The 18,104-nt window shown below is 40.8% G+C and overlaps 3 protein-coding genes across 5 annotated transcripts; 1 reads left to right on the top strand and 2 right to left on the bottom strand.

Annotated features, from left to right (window-relative positions):
• The first annotated feature begins 21 nt into the window (after positions 1-21).
• On the top strand, positions 22-3,456 carry LOC146985005 (tyrosine-protein kinase STYK1). Its single transcript, XM_085782723.1, has 10 exons — positions 22-254; positions 341-472; positions 606-749; positions 864-1,064; positions 1,577-1,758; positions 1,863-1,949; positions 2,087-2,304; positions 2,396-2,436; positions 2,523-2,619; positions 3,148-3,456. The coding sequence occupies exons 2-10, from the start codon at positions 430-432 to the stop codon at positions 3,317-3,319; spliced, it is 1,185 nt and encodes a 394-aa protein (XP_085638849.1). The 5' UTR covers positions 22-254; positions 341-429; the 3' UTR covers positions 3,320-3,456.
• Positions 3,436-12,116, bottom strand: tmem269 (transmembrane protein 269). 3 transcript variants are annotated; one of them, XM_085782726.1, is made up of 8 exons: positions 11,869-12,075; positions 11,170-11,221; positions 10,236-10,285; positions 8,638-8,785; positions 8,322-8,419; positions 6,523-6,666; positions 6,217-6,417; positions 3,449-5,535 (listed from the first exon to the last, which is right to left on the bottom strand). In XM_085782726.1, the coding sequence occupies exons 4-8, from the start codon at positions 8,676-8,678 to the stop codon at positions 5,426-5,428; spliced, it is 594 nt and encodes a 197-aa protein (XP_085638852.1). In that variant the 5' UTR covers positions 8,679-8,785; positions 10,236-10,285; positions 11,170-11,221; positions 11,869-12,075; the 3' UTR covers positions 3,449-5,425. The 3 variants fall into 3 exon arrangements, with proteins under 3 accessions (XP_085638850.1, XP_085638852.1, XP_085638851.1); XM_085782725.1 differs by having other exon boundaries at positions 3,476-5,535; positions 12,065-12,111; XM_085782724.1 differs by lacking the exon at positions 10,236-10,285 and having other exon boundaries at positions 3,436-5,535; positions 11,869-12,116.
• Positions 12,117-13,379: 1,263 nt separating this feature from the next.
• Positions 13,380-16,609, bottom strand: muc5.7 (mucin5.7). Its single transcript, XM_085783226.1, has 9 exons — positions 16,590-16,609; positions 16,206-16,370; positions 15,816-15,919; positions 15,552-15,723; positions 15,343-15,446; positions 14,526-14,706; positions 14,333-14,436; positions 14,034-14,205; positions 13,380-13,491 (listed from the first exon to the last, which is right to left on the bottom strand). Exons 1-9 carry the CDS (start codon positions 16,607-16,609, stop codon positions 13,380-13,382), a joined length of 1,134 nt encoding a protein of 377 aa, XP_085639352.1.
• Positions 16,610-18,104: the final 1,495 nt, after the last annotated feature.

Below are 18,104 nucleotides of genomic sequence, written 5' to 3'. Positions count from 1 at the left end.
ATTAAACATTCAGTCAACTTTCCATCCATGGCTTCACCACGTCGGTCAGCGCCCTCTCATACACAAACACACACACACACACACACACACACAACAAACACACACACTGAGCTGAGCTGAGCTGAGCTACATTTTTCTGAAGCCACTGATAACAGCTGTGTTATTTTCAACCTCTCTCTCCGCTGCTGGTAATTCTTCTATTATCAGGCTGGAAATGTGTGTGTTGTCTCGATCATGAGGGCCTCAGCGGTCAGGTAGGCAAACCTTAAAACCAATATGTAGCTTTCACACTTAATGACATCATATCTGATTACTCTTTTTCTTTTAAACTCCTCCGCAGTTTGAGTTGTTTTTCTTCTGAGTTTCTACTGTTGATGTGGTCAGCTGCTTCTTCTCTCATCTGAGAAATGTCAGCTGCTCCTCGTGGACATGGAAACACAATGTACCAACAATACCTCACTCCCAGAGTGCTGTAGGTTTTACACATCGCATTGCAAACAGCTGGAAGTTGCATCGTACTCCACACGTGCCCCACAATCTGATTCCTCTCTTTTAAAGGTGTGACGATGTTCTGAACCTGCTCTTTTTTCTTTCACTGGACTTAGATGAGGAGTCATCAGGTCCTCTTGCTGTGATCATCATCCCTTCTCTCTTGGCCCTCAGCACTGTTTTAGTGGTGGCTCTGATCTTCTGCAGCCTCCACAAGAATAAGCAAAGACAACGGAGCACCTCATGTCATTTCACAAACGGTACAAACTGAATGAACAACTGAAAACAATAATAAAAAAAAAAAGTTACTGAGAGCTGTGCCAACTTCTTGTGCATCTAAACCCGCCGGTGTGTGTTGTTGTGCTGTTTAACAGGCCAGCACAGCGTCACTCTGACTGCAGCCTCTGTTAGCACTCCAAAGGTCCAGCAGGCTTTGAATCCCTGGGAAATCCCTCAGGAGTGCGTCCTTCAGGGGCTTGAGTTTTGGCAGACCGGCCGCTACGGGCCCATTTGTAAAGGTCTGCTGAAGAACAGAGACGGCTCCTCCTCGGCTGTGGTGGTGAAGTGCCTTCGAGGTACAGTGTGAATCTGCAATTAAAGTATTTTAGAAGATCAGTGGGACAGAAAAAAACTGCCATTAAAGGAGACATATGCTGCCCCTTTTCCACAAATTATAATAGTTCCCAGGTGTCTTAAAGACATGTCTGTGGCATGCTTTGGTCAAAATCCCCCAAGGATCAAACATCACAGCTCTTTTCATCCTCTAAAAACAGCCCTGTTCAGATCGACTGGTTTCAGTGCCTGTCCCTTTAAATGCAAATCAAGCACTGCTTGCCCCAACCCTCCTACTGGTACCAGGTAGAGGTGGGATTAATCAAATTTGAAAACTAGTTACATCATTGTCAGACAATTGAGGGAACAGCTAGTAAAACCACATGGATTTAGGGAGCCTGAAAATTACAGATTTTAGGGCCGGAAGGCAAGACAAACACCCAAGTATACGTTAAAGAGCTTTCAGAAAGTGATATTTCCATAATACGTCCCCTTTAACATTGTCCACTTTGTTATCATTTGACTCTGGATGTAGATGGCCCCAACCAGCCTGAAGCTAAGGAGTTTGTGGAGTGGCTCCTGTTCCACGCCAAAGTGTGTAAACACAAGAACGTGGTGCAGATGCTTCACTGTCAGACCAGACGTGTGCCCATGTATCTGGTGTTGGACGCCTGCAGCCCGGGGAACCTCCTCCACTTCCTCTGGACGCTCAGAAATGTAACAGTGGCGCACAGTGTTGGTCCGAACGTGAGCTTAAATATGACCAAACGTGTTCATCTCTGGTTTCTGATTTGTGGTGCAATGATTTCTCTTCCCTACAGAGGAGTTCAGACTCTGATGCAGATCAACAGCAGAACTTCTCAGAGAGGTCAGTGTTTCTGGTGGCCCAGCAGGTTGCAGCTGGTCTGGTGAGTCCAATTATTTTTGCTATGTTGCTGTTTTCTCCCCGATGATGCAAGAGAGGAAAAAATAGTTTTCTATCTACCATGAATGAACATTTCAACCAAAGATTCCTATGTTTTTCCTTAATGTATTCCTCCCTCAGGATTACCTTATGTCGGAGCACAGGCTGGTGCACGGTGATGTCGCTGCCAGGAACATCTTAATTGGCCCCGGCCTCTCGGCTCGGGTGTCTGGGCTGGGTGTTGCGTTTGAAGGACGCAGATCGGATTCGGCATTTAGTCGGAGAGCGGCAGAGGTGCCTCTGAAATGGCAGGCTCCAGAGAGGATGATGATGCAGCTCAGCATCGACAGGAGCGACGTGTAAGAGTCAAGGCTGAGAAAACACATCATTTTACCGGCAGTAAAACCAGAGCATTGTTATCATTCATGTCTTCTTCTTTTTTTCCCCTAGGTGGTCATTTGGGATCTTACTGTATGAACTCATAACCTTAGGTAAAACACAAGCGCTTATTCAGATTAGTTCCTTTTAAAGTCATATTTATATTTTTCAAATATACATTTTCCTCTTTTCACCTCAGGTTCTGCTCCATACCCTGAGTTAGAGCCTCCGTCGGTCCTTCCAAAGCTCCAGGGATCTTATCGCATGAAGAGACCAGGACACTGTGGAGGAGCTTTGTAAGTGCACAGAGGCAAATGACAGAATCTTTCCTCATTTCTTGTTATTTATTAAAAACAGAGAATGAGACAAACCATGACACAGAGTAGATGAGCCTGTTACACAAGCACAAACACACACATTATGTCGTAAATTATATTTTGGGTTTGGTTGTGTATCAGTTTAAGCCTCATGTTCAGTTTTGCGCTCACATACCTCACTACTGATTTCCATTAATGTGGATTAATTTGGGTCCATGAAATTATCTTAATTTATCTAAACTACAGTGTTTCTCCCTTTTGTTCTGGTGACTTGAGGCAGAATAATCACATTACGAGCGAGGATAATGACATTATCCAAAAGTAAATTCAGCATATCAAGATCTCTTATTTATTTAACACCTTTTATCTCATTCATCTCAACACTACAAAAGTAAAGATAAATAGCAGCCTATTGGGATGAACTGAGCTCTTCTCACTGTTATCACATCTTCAGAGAACATGGATAAATGTATGCAGATGTGTTTTAAATCCCTGTATGTATTGCAGGTATGATCTGATGAAGTACTGTTGGATGTGGAGCTTCAAAGACCGACCTGCTTTCTCAGCCATCATCAAGCTATTGGACGCCTCACTGCACCTCTCAGATAATAAACCTCTGCATGTTCCTGAGCTCGTAGACGTATTTGACTACAACAGAAAAGCAGGACTGCTCTCCTGAACACATGTACTAACAAATTAATAAAACATATTAAGTTTGATTACCTCAGTAAAGTAGCATCTTCTGCAGTTAAACTTGTTTATTAGTCATAAATAACAGTTGGATGTAGATGAAGTGACAACACTAAAGGCAAATTATAATTTTCTATTTATTGTCAAAATGTACAGATTTAAAAGCACATATCTTATTATTCATTAAGATAATTTTCTTTCTTTTTTAAATCATAGAGCAAAGTACAGTTTTTGTATCTTTAATGCTCAGGGCATGCATACATTACTGTGGCTTTACAGTTTGAAAAAAAAAAATCAAAACACCCACACAGGAAAAGCTGAATGAAACTACTGAATCTCCTAGAGTAGATTTGTCCTCAGTCTGTGTTTTGCACTTTACATTGTAGATTTTCTGCACAATGTTGTTTACCATGAACCAAAGTAGTTTTTTTTAATCAATAGGACACAATCTTTTGTATTAGTATTTCTAAAACAGAGGTCTTGATTTATGAAATCTTGCTCAGTTTTCTCTCAGATAACTCTGAGAGGCACAAGAACCCACTGTGTGATGCCAAAATGTCGTCCTTGCTAGTAAAAAAAGAAAAGAAAAAGGACTGATCGACAAAAATATGATGCTCCTCAGACTTAATACTGGCCGAGTTAAAGATTATCGACACTTTCCTGATCTGTGTGGATTACAAGTTTCAGCCGACGTGCACTGTGCTGCAGCGGAGGTGAAACCTTCACCCACTAGATGGCAGGACAAGGAGGATTTGCAGCCTTTGTGTTGCTGTTGCTCTTTAAGTGTAAATTCACACTGAATCACCGGAGGCAGAGAGCTTCTGCTGCTGCTGCTGTAACTATTTATGGACTGCAACTTTGAGTCATGTTGCATTTCTGACTCTTTTCTGACGCAGGTGTTTTGACAAAATCCAAATCCACCTGCAGTGTCATCACTGACCCAGCCACGAGAGGCGATCGTGATTCAGTGCAGATTCGGTGTTAAAACGGCAACGCCTCTTAAAACAGAGGCAAACACATGCAACAACCCAATGAAATCACAAACTTATCACAAACGCTGAAGTCTTAGCTAAAACATAATTTCTCGGACTTGGTCACAGCTCAGTAAAACTGTTGAAAACTAAATAACAGAAAACTGAGTCCCCAATTTTTTCTTTTTTTTCTTTTCTTTTTTTTTTTACAAAAGTCACTCAGGGTTGGTGGTCAGTTTGCTTTCACCTCAAACTTTTGCAAACACAAACATTCAAACAACGAATTAAATAATGAGAATGACGAAAGCATAATGTTCAAAAAGGATTTCTCTGACTAGGGTTTATACTGTAATGGTACTGTGATTGTCAAGGACACAACCTGACCTGAATACCACCGTGAAAGTAAATATGACTCCAACCCCGATACAAACATTAGCTATAACTGTCAAAACTGTATCATAGTGCTGCATGAATGAATGCTCATTACTTTGTTATAGAGAAAACCAGAAAGGCCGTCTGGAGTGATCACTACATGAAGCCTTATCAACAACTATCCTCAACACTGTGGACATCAGAATAGGGGGTCATATATATACAGTATATTTATATAATGTCCTGTGCGATTACAAAATGAAACAATTTCAAAACCAAATTATGACTTCATTTTAAATCATTTCTTTTTTTTCTCTTCAAAGCTATTCCCTGCTGCCACATGTTCACAACAACGAGGAAAGATTGGATTACGTAGGAGCTGCTAAACCCTAATGAAAATTCAGTTTCGGAGCACACACACCATCCAACCCCTGGCTTCAGTAAAAAAAAATGCAACAATGCAAGACATTAAAGACAGCATGAAGGTTAATCCTCCTTACCGAATAACATTAAAAATGCCCTTCCCGTTCCTGGCACATTACAACTCCCTTTAGTCTTTAGGTTCTGTCACATCAAGAAACAAAGGTTAGACAGAGAAAAGTTTCAACGGTGGCGCATGATGAACATGTTCAGCTTGAATTCTCTGTGGCAGTGGGGAGCAGCAGCGAGTCTGGAAGCTTCTCTTCACCCAGATGGGCCAGAGTAAAAACATCTAATGGGAGTTTTGGACAAAGCCAGTAACGCCTTTTTGTTTACACTTTACTGCTCCAAAGGGATGTTGGGAACAGGATGTAGGAGACGGACCACAGCAGATAGTACACACAGGCGGGGGGGAAGGAAGAACAGAACACCATGACAACGCCTGGAAATGAAAGAAAAATAAGAAGAAGATGAAGATGAGTGAGAAGTTGGAGAGAACTAGAAAATGAGCCAAAATAAACTCAGGAGCAGCATGAAATGCCAGGAAGGAAATATCCTGACTACTAAAAAATCTGATGTTGGCATGCTGCTCATATCAGCATGCAATACCAATATTATATTTTTTACATAATTAATCACTGCTTTATCTATACTCCCTCATACTCAAAGCTGGACTCTACTTTAAAAAAACAACAACAAATATTGCATTTTTAATTGCTTTAAATTTATTATTTTTTGCTCTTTATTCCTTTGACTTAGAGTATATCTTCTTATCTTATTGAATCGTATCATATTTTATGTTATCATACAGTATTGTATCGTATCTTATGTTAAGGTATCATATCATATCTTATGTTAACGTATCATATCATATATCATATCATATCATATCATATCATATCTTATGTTATCGTATTGTATTGTATCATATAATTTCATATCATATCATATCTCATGTTATCGTACTGTATCGTATCATATAATTTCATACCATATCATATCATATCATATCTACCATGTTCTACCTAAATCAAATGTAAAATGCACTTCTTACATGAATCAATCCTGACATTATTCTCAACAGCCATAATTTTGTCAAAGAGAAATGCAGAAATATCTTTACCTCCGGCGTAAACTACTTTCTTCCAGGCCTGGGACTCCAGTACTCTGTCATGTGGGTAGAAGTTGTGACTGATCATGAAGAGGATCATGGCCACCGCGATGACACGCAGCACGGCCATGTTTCCCCCCGACAGCAAAGAGGCGCTGGCCAGGATGGCTGAGGAGTAGATGCAGGGAAGGCCGCGGTACATGAATGGGATCCCTGTGGTGCAAACAAACAAACAAACATCTCCAGTAAACCCTTCAAGAATCAGTAAATAATCAGTAAATACAATGTTTAATAGGGTAAATCTCTCAAAAAACTCACCACTTGAGAAGAAACAGAGTCGGACGAACACAGACAGGACGTAGCACATGCAGAGGAAGTTGTCCAGCAGGTCAGGTGTCCTCAGGAGCAGCGACGTCGCAATTCCAAAGGTTGTGAAGTCAGCAAAATCATCCAGCTTTGCACCTGAGCATGAGAGAGACAGATGTGAACACATGTACAGACCACTACTTATCATTTTACATACTAGTCTTAATACTTATATTACATTATGTAGAAAAAAATGTTTCTACTTTATTCTTATCTTGTTTTTCTATTTGCACTGTGTGTGATATGCCACAGTAATTTCCCAGCCTGAGATTAATAAAGTAGCTATATCTTATCTTAGTTTAGCTTGACCTCTGTGAAATGCACAAACTGCAGTTCCTAAAATGAGCACTAGAGCCTGACATTGTTGGTCTTTTTATCTTATTTCCCCTTCAGGCCAAATGTACAAGGAACAAATGTTTATATGACTTGGTTGAATTTTCATCTTTATGAGGCTTAACACATAAGTGAGGACGCTGCTGCTTTGAGTGACGGGTGGGTGAAACTATGCTTGCTACAAACTGGCACTCACCAAAGCTACACCACCAGCTCTGCGCACACACACAAACACACAAACACACAAACACACAAACACACAAACACACACACACCATCTCTTTGCCCAGTTTTGGATTAGCAGGCAGCTGGGCAGGGTCACGCGCTGCCAAGATGGCAACAGCACAACAGCCCGGCTCTGAGCTTCAAAACCTTTGGGTGATGTCACGGAGAGGTTATGTACCTCCATTTTTACATACTACAGTGATTCTGAGTTATCTGCTGTAAAGATGCTCCATGTCAGAACCACCTGTCCTATTGTTACACAACTAAAAGTCCATCAATGCCTTAGTCATGAGTGTATATGTTTTTAAAAAGGGGCAGAGAAGATATGTTATCATCTCGCCAGGACGGTCACTGCCAATGTTTCTGACATGTGACAGTGGTGTGGAGCGTGCATGTGCAAAAAACCAAGTGGAAATTTCGGTGTCAGCCAAACAGGCAGCCATTCTATAAACAACATTCTCCACTGCCTTGTCTCTTTATCCCTCAGGAGCATGGAGCATGTTTTCAGCAGATGAGTATGAGGTGATTCAGGCCACGGCTCAAATGAACAGAGTGGAATTCCACAGCCCAGGGTCAACAATTTTAGCAATTTCAGATATGCAGAGAACCCAAAGCAACGGGATAAAATAGACAATTGGAGCATGATCCCATGGAATTAGGCTGCTTAATCAGAAAGTGATTGTTCATTTGACAAAAATACGTGGGGGGTGCACAACAACATCCACCTGCAAAGTCATGCAGAAAAACCCCTGTCGGGACACAAAGCCCCCTGAAATGTGCAGCCAATGATGTATTGTGATGCACCTGGGAGCTATTTTGGGATCCTGAGAAAATGTTAACACTGGAGGCAACGTTAAAATAGCTATATATGGAACCATGGTCTTTAGTAAACACACTTTTGTGCTCCTTTTATGCTTTTATCCCTGAAATCTTACACTATCAAAGTCGACAGTGATTTGACGGAGACCGAATTACTTCATATAAATACATGATTCTTCTTTTAAGACTTTGTAAGTCTCTCCAGTGTATTTCAATGATGGAGTTTCGTTTCACTGGTTCGTTTTTGTTTATAAGACTTTTTTTGTGGCCAAATTAGAAAGTCCAGACAAAGGACTGTGCAGCGAGCGCTGCCAAAACAGCCCAGTTGGGAGTTTATCTTTGCTAAGAGCTATTGACTGTAGCACTCCACTTACCCAGTGCAGAGCAGGCATCGAGTCGCCTGGCAACTGCGCCGTCTGCCAAATCCAGCAGGTAGCCAATCAGAACCAGCCAACACGCTGCATGATGGTGCCTGCACAGAAAAAAAACAAAAAAAAACGAGTGAGAGTTTGCTTTAGCTATTTGATGACAACAACCCATTTCAAAGAGGGCAAATATCTGCGGGATCTCACCAGTGGGAAAAGAGCTTAAACTAGTGCTGGGTAGATTTACACCCAACTTAAGTAGAGTTAAGAGTGACAAAACAAAAGGTTTGCGATGGTAACGTCCAATGACGGCGTGTTCACTCACCCGTTCAGACTGCTGAGGATGGAGGCCATGCCCATGACCATGTTGGCGACAGACAGAGCATTTGCTGCATTTTTACGTGCGAACTCCTTGATGTGGAGCCCTGTGGCCTGATCACTGAGGAAGAGCTTGTTGGTGCACTGGAAGAAACCTGAGACCACACAACATTGGGAGTTAGTAGTTGTTTGTGTTGGATCAATTACCTCTGCTGTGGTTTTAAATAAAAAAATAATAATAATAATAAAATAAAATTAAAAAAAAGATGAAAAAGCTAAATCCCTAACAAGTGGTTGGGTGACCGTATACCAGCTGACCTCTTGATGAATGAGTCTGAATGGGGGGATGTATAGTCTAGGCTACAACATTATATCAAAGTTTGAGCCAAACTTTATTTCAGGTGAGAGCGGAAAGGTGTAAAAATCAGAAAGTATTCTTAATGATTCACCTGTCACACAAACAGAAAAATAATATTCTGTATCTTTTTTTCTGCATTGAATTCAAAATATAACTACGAATCTGAATCTGGATCTGAATCTGAATCTGAATCTGAATCCCCCGTCTTTATGTAAAAGAAGTGTCACTTACCACCAAGGCGCATGTTTAATGGACGGAGACCGACCTTACGATACATTCATCCACTCTCAGTCACTAAAATGCATTTGTTACATTTGCACAATCATTCAATACGTTACGGCATGTGCAGCCCTGAGCATGCAACAATAAAGAGTGCCTCATCACCTACTCATTACATCATCATCATCATCATCATCATCATCATCATCAGTTATATGTAATCAACATATTATATTATACATGTATATAGGCTATTACACACAATGACATGCATTAAAGGTCACTATGGAAAACTTGTAAAAAGGATACATATTCATGTCTGAACATGATGTGTATATGAAGTGTTAGCACTCAAGCGTGATCATATCAGGGGTCAAATACACACAAATACTGGTGTGGGTTGGGTGGGGAGGGGGGCGAAGCTATGAACATTTAGGGGACTACCACATACACTACAGTGAGTGTGAGTGAGTTTGGACCTACTGCATTGACACATACCAGACGTGAGATCATTTAGCCTGTTAGCACCCGAATAGCTAACTGTTCAGATCTATTCATACGACTGACGCCCAGGCTTTAATAGAGATTGTGGTATAAACATAAAACGTGTTTTGTGTAACTGCATGAAGTTGTATCATCAGTTTAACACGTTATATCTTTGCTCCAAATACAATTAGTAAAACTTTTACATTTAGTTGTAGCCTACTGATGACATACTGTAAGAATGATGGTAAAAAGCTACGTTCACTATCTTAGTCAGCAAGATGGGATGACTGCTGCTGACTCTGCCTCTCTGCAGCCAAAAGCCGCCTCTGCCCCCTGACAAAGCTCTGACGCTTTTTAATGAAGACAAAGAAATCTTTGTTTTCTAGTTGCCTCCTCTCTTGTGACTTTTACATATTTTTCTCTCAAGTCATAGTACTGTCCAAGACACTATGCACAGGTAATGCCCTGCAGAAAGGTATTTTCATTTGAGTATTTTGTTTTGTCTATAAATGTTGCAGTAGCAACCCTTCAAGTGTTTTCACCCTGAACTTCCTGTGATTCCAAAGCCAGGCGAGTTCAAGAGACTCTTCATCTGAAAGAAAACAGCGTATGAGACACAGCACAAAGCCAACAATAACTTACACTTTTACTTGACAGCATGCTTTTACTTTACTTAGACTTTAGAACAAAGTCTACAACCTGGCACTCTCACTTTTCATGCTCACTTTTCTGAAAGTCATGCCATTGAAAGTTGTAATTCTACATGAATAATCAGCTCTGCCACAGTAAATAACATTAGAGAGCCACATGTGCTGCTCTTCAGTCTGTGGCCTTGTGGTCCAGTTTCACTTGAACCACTTAACGGCTCTGTCTCGGTCACTAATGAAACACAGGCTGATGCCCAGAGAGCTGATCACACTGTCAATTTCAAGCAAGTGTCCATTTCTGGATTGCTGCCTAATGAGTGCAAAGCATGATGGGAAAGCCCTAGTTATGTAAGGCCCTGCTATGTTACCTAGTAACAACTAAAGGGACTAAATGCAAAACAAGAAAAAAAGCTTCACAACAGGGATAATTCGAAGTAAATTTACTGTACAACTGATCCTAGATAAATACATGACTACAAACTGCTATACACCAGACATCACTTTAATCCTCTGAATGTGTGATGTAGTTTCAAAGTATGTTCCTAGAGATCTATAGACCCCAAACTACAGTGACATGAATAACATGCACTGTATAGCCTATCATTGATTTTTATGATATATTGTATTGCATTTTATTGTTTGTTCATTGTATTGCAATTTTATTTTGCAATAATTTTTTTAATCCAAGTATCTTCAGAGCTGCCTTAGCACATCAATGTGTTCCTTCCCACAAACTAAGCCTTGTTGTTTTAATCTCTGGCACCTGTGCCCATGTAGGTAGCTATACAACAGTAATCCAGATTAAAGAGATTGAGAAACTGGTACCTACCAGAGGAGGGAGTCAGGAGAATCATGATTGTCTCTGGCTCACAGAACAAAAGCTGAAGGATTAAAAAAGAAAAAAAAAAGTTACACATCATAAACTGGATGTGTCAGATTTTAAAATAACAACTCACTGCTAAATCAGTTCCGGATAAACATATTTTTTTCTGATACATTTTTGCAGCCATAGCCTATGACTTCATCTATGTAGAAAGTTTTGTCTCACATGAAAATAAGAAAGTTGAACCTCCACATTATGAGGTGTTTTCTCTCAGTGCTGTCTTTTCTTTATTTACTGACATGACACTGGTGAAATGTCAAACACATGAGGGGGGCAGCAGTTCACACTGCGCGGGGGGGGGGGGCAACTACACTATCCTCAGCACCAGCAGCACTTCTGTTGTGGGCCACACGCCTTCACGCGGCCTGACATCCCAAAGTAAACACACATACACAAACATACGCACACGACAGACGCGCGAGAATAACAGCAGAGCTGCTGAACAGTAACAGGTCCATGTGTGCGCAGCCGCTTCACATCCCATCATCACTGAGAAGAGATTTCAGCGCAGGTCGCGCAACTGCGTCACAACTTTCTCTCATTCGACAGAATAACAAAACAGGTTTACAATCTGTCTTTATATATCCACTATGCACAGACACACACGGACCCACACGCACAAGCAAGCACACATGCATCTCTTACCTGAGCGGACCTCCACAGATTACAGTCTATACACAAATCAAAGGATGGAGACGCCTATAAACGCGCACGAGCCCTCTCTCTCTTTGTTCCCCCCTTTCTTTTCTGTCTCGCGCACAGACAGGGTCCTGTTTGTCTCCACACGCACAGACTACAGAGTTTGAAGCTGTGACATAGACACAAACATATGAGCGTTTACCTGTCAATTTTAGAGCCGCTGCTCTTTCAGCGCGTCCTTTTAAAGACCAAGGGTAAACCCGCTGGAATATTCCACCGGAAGTGACGCTCCCTCCCCCTTCGCTTCTAGTTTTTTCCATAATATCGTTGGGTAAAAATGTTCGATGCCAAAGACAGGAGGGAATATTTGGACAAAAATGTGCAAACCGCAAGTGTGGCACGACGGGATGGGGATGTCATGTGTTGTTTTGATCCTCTCGCGCTTTTGAATTTATTTTACAAAAAACTATCCCACATGTTAAAGCAGCAAATCTCTCGTTGTTATGAGATAGTAGGCCTACTTATTACTATTAATACTGTATTATTTAATTTGGAATGTTTTTCTGACTTGTTTCTAACAGGAAGAGTTGAGTCCATATAAGGGAAGATGTACACACCAGTGGGTGGGATTTGTTCTTGTCATGGCTCAAACTGCACTTGGGTCTCTCAAATTCTGATTTCAGCGAGCTTGATTTCTGACCATGTCTCTATCCTGTGTTGTTCAAGTGTCCTTTCTGTCTTTTTAAAATGTCCATGTCCCCCTACAGCAAAACAAATGTACCTACGGGTATTAGGCTAATAAAGTTACCTGACCTGCCCTGCTGAGCATCAGGTGTGCTGCACAGTGCAACACAAATTGCTCACATACAGCATGAAAGGAAACATGGAAATAAAATTCTTTTTAAAAATCAGGGACTGAACTGAACTCAGGAAATGCTATCTTAACGGTGATCACATCTGGGGAAACACTGGAGTCTTTCAAAATGAGGAAGAGACAGAGCAAGTCATCTGTAAGACTGGGGTCTTTAAACATCTGCAAAAAATGGTTACAGATGTTTTACCAGACTGGGGCAGAGCTGGACTCTTGATCAAAGTATCTAAATCTATATTAAGAATTAATATTGCATTTGCGGAGGTAATACAAAAATATTACTGAAACCTTGTTTCTACAGTATGTAGATTTTTATTGTTGTTTGTTTTACAGCAAATAAAACATAGAAGCAGACTGAAAACTAAATGATCTCAAAGTTATTTGTATTAAAGGTTAGAAAGAAGGATTACTGCTTGAAAGTTTTATGCAATGTCCATGCACACATAATAAATACACCTGGTACAACTATAACTATGCACAGGCTGAAATAACCAGACTGATCCTCCATTTATATGCTTTAATGAATTCATTTACATTGTCATCCTAGACATAATACTACATCAATATGGTATAAGGTGAATGTTTGAACATATTGTCTTTACAGTTTCTACTCTGAGAGTAAATCCATGTGTCAGTCACTCGTTATTCACTGTGTGCAGAAGGTCAGAGGGCAGGTGAAGCGGACCTTGTAGTCCTGACAGCGCCGGCCAGCAGGCTGCTCCTCATTGACACAGGCAAAACCATTAGCAGCGTCATATCTGCAAAATATATAAAAAGCAAACTGTTAAAATTAAAAAAAGGAAGTCTGGGCAAGAAACCGGAGATTAAATGTTTGAAAGGTTTGGATGTTTACCAAACAACAAAGAGGATCTCATGAGAGAAAATATTCAGTTGCACTAAAATTTTGAATCCAAGTCAGAATATCTAATTCACTCTCAAGCTGTGTAGAAGTATAATAATGAATCTAAAGTAGCTATTTAAAGGAACATTCTGAAGTTTTTGACCTGTCAAAATGAAGCCACTGCCAGCAGCAGGTTAGCTTAGCTTAAGCATAAGGACTAAAAACTGGTAAAGCCCTGCTCAGTCCATTACATATGATATACGATGTTTGATCCAGTTGCTGCAATATAATTAATGTCTGGAGAGAGTGACAGAAGTTAACTTTTAATGCATCATCTTCACCTCTAATTCCACTCGGCATCAATGTCATTTCTCTACATGCTGCTGCAGCCAAGCGTTATGCAAGCTTTGTGTTTTGTCAACAGCACTCATCTGTGTTATTGTCAGCTCCACAACTCACACTTGGAAGACGTCACCCGTCCTGTGTGCAGGGACACCAGACAGCGTCATGGCTTCGATGGCCACAGGCCGGGTGCACACCTCACTGGGATACAGCATCTGCAGCTGGAGGAGCGTCTCGTAATCTCCTCTTTCTTTCGGAGTGTCCACGTCAAACCAGCGTGTCCTGCAGCCTGTACAACATTACATTTAGATTGGGATGTTTCTCGTCTTCATTTTATAAAAGTAATAATAATGTATTATTGCTCTTGTAGCTCTGGTTTTGTTTTTGAAAGGAATTCGTCATGTATAAAGACTTACCCTGACAGAAGTCTGAGGGACAGGTCAGTAGCACCTGATAATCCTCACATTGTTTACTCTTCTGTTTTTCATTGATGCATGCAAACCCAAAAGAGATGTCATAGCTGGAATAGAAAAAGAAATCTGGATGAAGTATTGGGCCTGTGACTAAACAAATGCCACATTTGAAGGCTGTGTGTTTGTGTCCGCTCACGACAGGTAGGTGTCTCCGGTGTGAGCTGCAGAGATCCCTCTGGTCGTCTGGGCCTCGATGCTGACTGGGTTTTTACAGACTTGACCAGGGAAGGTTTTCATCAGCTGAAGTAAGGACTCAACATCCCCCTCCTCTGACGGGCTGTCGCTGTTCAGCCACCGAGTTCGACATTGCTCTGACACTGAAAGGTTACAAATGGACGGAGTGTGAACCCCAGACTAATGAAAAACCTATAATAAATGGGGCATTTAGTGGAAGCTAATTTGCAGCTCTGGTCACTAGTTAGACTGACTGTTCATAAGTAGACATTGGATTTCCTGGTATATTTCAAAATAACGGCACATATGAAAACAAACTTATACAAAACATATTCGATATTGGAACAATTTCAAATATTGCCATGAATTTCTATCTAGTACAAGCATGCTCATATTATAGATGATCATATTATGTTATTTAAATTTATCCAGCAATAACTTGAAATGTATGAAAAATTACTAATGAAAACATAAACAAGCATCATTGATGTATTATCTAACTCAAATAACAGATTTGAGATGTTTTTGATTATAGACACATTTCACATATATTATTATTATATTATAAGAGGGTATATAATGATATTAATAAGTGATACTTCAGGGACATAATAGATCATATATTACATAGCCTATGAGGCACTTGTGGGCCTTTGAGAATATTTGGAAAATAGTAATGGAAAATTAAATTTTAGTAAGAAATAATAATAAATGACAGGGTTGTTGTGAATGTTAATTCCTCATCAGTGAGTGGAGCTGAAAGTAAAACAGGACCAGACCTTGACAGAACTCCTTGGGACACGTGAACCTGACTCTGTAATCTTCACAGCTCCTGCTCTCCTGATCTGCATTTACACAGGCGAACCCATAGGTGGCGTCATAGCTACATATAACAGAGGCAGACAGGCAACAACATTAGGAGTGCTGCACTCTTTCCTTATGCAATTTAAACATTTGCTGCAGGAGAAAATGAAGTTCTTAATCTCACTTTAAAAAGGTGTCGGACGTGTTGGAGGCCGGTTCTCCAGAGACGGTCTGGACCTCGATGGCGATGGGCTGGGGGCAGATCTCCCTGGGATACCTGCTGAGGAGGTCACTGATGACTTCATAGTCTCCGTTTCCTGTCGGGTCATCATGATCAAACCACCGCGTCCTGCACTCTATAAGCATATAATAAATGAGATATGTTATTAAACTAAATTAACAATTAACAATATATAGTATATCTTCCATGTTTCTCTTTCTAACCCACCTGAGCAGAACTGTCCAGAGCAGGTGAACATGACCTTGTAATCTTCACATCGTCCTCCTCTCTGCTCTGAGTTGAGGCATAAAAGCCCCTCTGTTGCTCTGTAACTGTAAAACACAACCATCAGTTTCAGATGTTAAACTCACACTGAAGTTTTTCTGCCACAAAGAAAAATAATCTACAGTCAAAACATCTGAGCCCTGAGTCCCCCGTCTCCTCAAATATCAAATTTAACGCTCAGTCTGTGATTATTGTTAACAAGACTTGGATATTTCCATTCAGCTTAAGATGTTTTGTCCTGGTTGAGCTGGTTTTGCATGGAAAAAACAAAAAAAGGTGTTCCTGGTTTCAAAAAGAAAGGAGGCAAATAGATCGTCCTCTGTAAGTCCTTACATGTGGAATCTGTTCCTGCTGTTCTCAGACTTGATCCCAGACACAGTCTCGGCCTCCATGTCCACCGGATCGGAGCAGATCCTGGTCCAGTGCTTCCTCCTCAGGTCGGTCAACAGCTCCGAGTCTCCATCTCTGGAAACATCTCCTTCATCAAACCAGGCTGTCCTGCAGGCTGCATGGAGGAAGAAGGAACATCTGCTCTGTGTTGCTGCTTCATGTGTTTAAACACCAAAGACACAGAGTAACACAGTGATACAGGACTTACTCTCCAAAGCTGTGGCGAAGAAATGCAGATCTGAAGGAAGAAGAGGTGACTTGTTAGTTGAAATTGTATTTAAAATAATACAAAATGAAATAAATCTTTTTTTTAATTTTTTTATTTACCTGATACTAGGAGACACCATGTTGCAAAACTCTAAGATAACAAAAAGCAGCAGTAAATAAATAGATCACAAAGGATTCATTACGATGAGATGCACAATTAAAACCAGATGGAAAATACACAAAATCAAAGTACCTGAAAGACCAACATGGTTCTCTGTGATATTTAGGAAGAAAGAAAAAGAGCATGAGCTGAAGTTGTTTATACAAATGAAAATGAGATTTGTTTTCTATTTTACTCACATGGTTGTTGAAGAAGAGTCTGGTGTTTGGAGCTGTGATCAGTATAGCAGAGGACAGACCGGGAGGGGACAAGTCTTCTTCTTCTTCATCACCACCTTTACATTTAACGTTGCACCAATAGATTTGGTCCATCAGAGTGTAGAGGTGTGTGTGCTGTAGGTGTGTGTGTTCCTGCTCCTCCCACAGAGGTTGAACCTGACAGTGAATCCTCAATGATCAGTGATGAAGCAGCAGCAGCAGCACAGGCTCACTGTGCTTTATGAATTTATGTTTATTATGCAAAGATGCATTCAGAAGAACCAGCTGCTGCGTCTCATTACATTTCCCCGCATTATTTCTATTGTCTTATGCATCATTTAGATGAAGAGTCAAGTCATGAACATTTATAAGTTTGTTCATTCCTATAGAATAAAGAATCTCTTGAAGAATTTCAGTTTTATATATCGTCTCCAGTGCTTAATTTGTCCATGTGTAGGTCCCGGAACACTGAGAGGGTGCTGTTCCGGGGGGGGGGCAGAGGGGAGGAGCGCACAGGAGGCGAGACGTGCGGCGTGCGTAACGGCGCTTAAATGACTTTTAACACACCTGAAAAATGACCCCGATGCGGTGAAATTCAGAGGTATAAGAGCTCACGTCGCTATGGCTTTTATCTGAGTTCATCATCTTCCTCATGCTGTTCCCCTGGCTGCGCTGTCCAACCTGGGTCTCTGTGTCCGTTGCGCCATAGCGCTTCAGCACCATTCAAGTCATCCCGAACGGGTTCCGGACACGGAGACCCAGATCCGACAGTGCAATTTGTCCCACCGGCAGGCAGAGGATGAGGTCGGCTTCACTCCCGTCAGTCTTCACAGACAGTCCACAAAGTTGGAAGAGTTTTGTTTGTTTGTTTGTTTGTTTTGACCCGGCCGGCTTTTAATTGTTCGTATAGATAACTGAATACCGGCTATTAGGCTATTTAAGGAAAAATAACTTATTTTTTGAAGAAGTTGAAATGAGCAACCATGTTTTTGTTAAAATGCATTTAATCTTCAGTGTGAACTATTGAATAAAACAAAAAGACAATAGACTAAAAAGGCAATACTGTGCTTATATAAAGACAAAAGGCAATAGACCCTCCTTCTGACCTACATTGAACAAAGATTATAAAAATGCAATAAACTGTTGCTTATATAGAATAAAGACGTGAACAAAGATTATAAAAATGCAAGGTAACACTTTATTTTAAGGGGTCCTTGTTCCTGTGTATCTACCTAATTAATTATTACCTATGTAACC

This window comes from Trachurus japonicus, chromosome 7 (assembly GCF_045865225.1).
Source record: "Trachurus japonicus isolate A0001 chromosome 7, Traja_1.0".
In the NCBI taxonomy this organism is placed as follows: domain Eukaryota; kingdom Metazoa; phylum Chordata; class Actinopteri; order Carangiformes; family Carangidae; genus Trachurus; species Trachurus japonicus.
The sequence above is the reverse complement of the archived record's forward strand: the minus strand, read 5'-3'. Positions and strand labels throughout refer to the sequence as shown.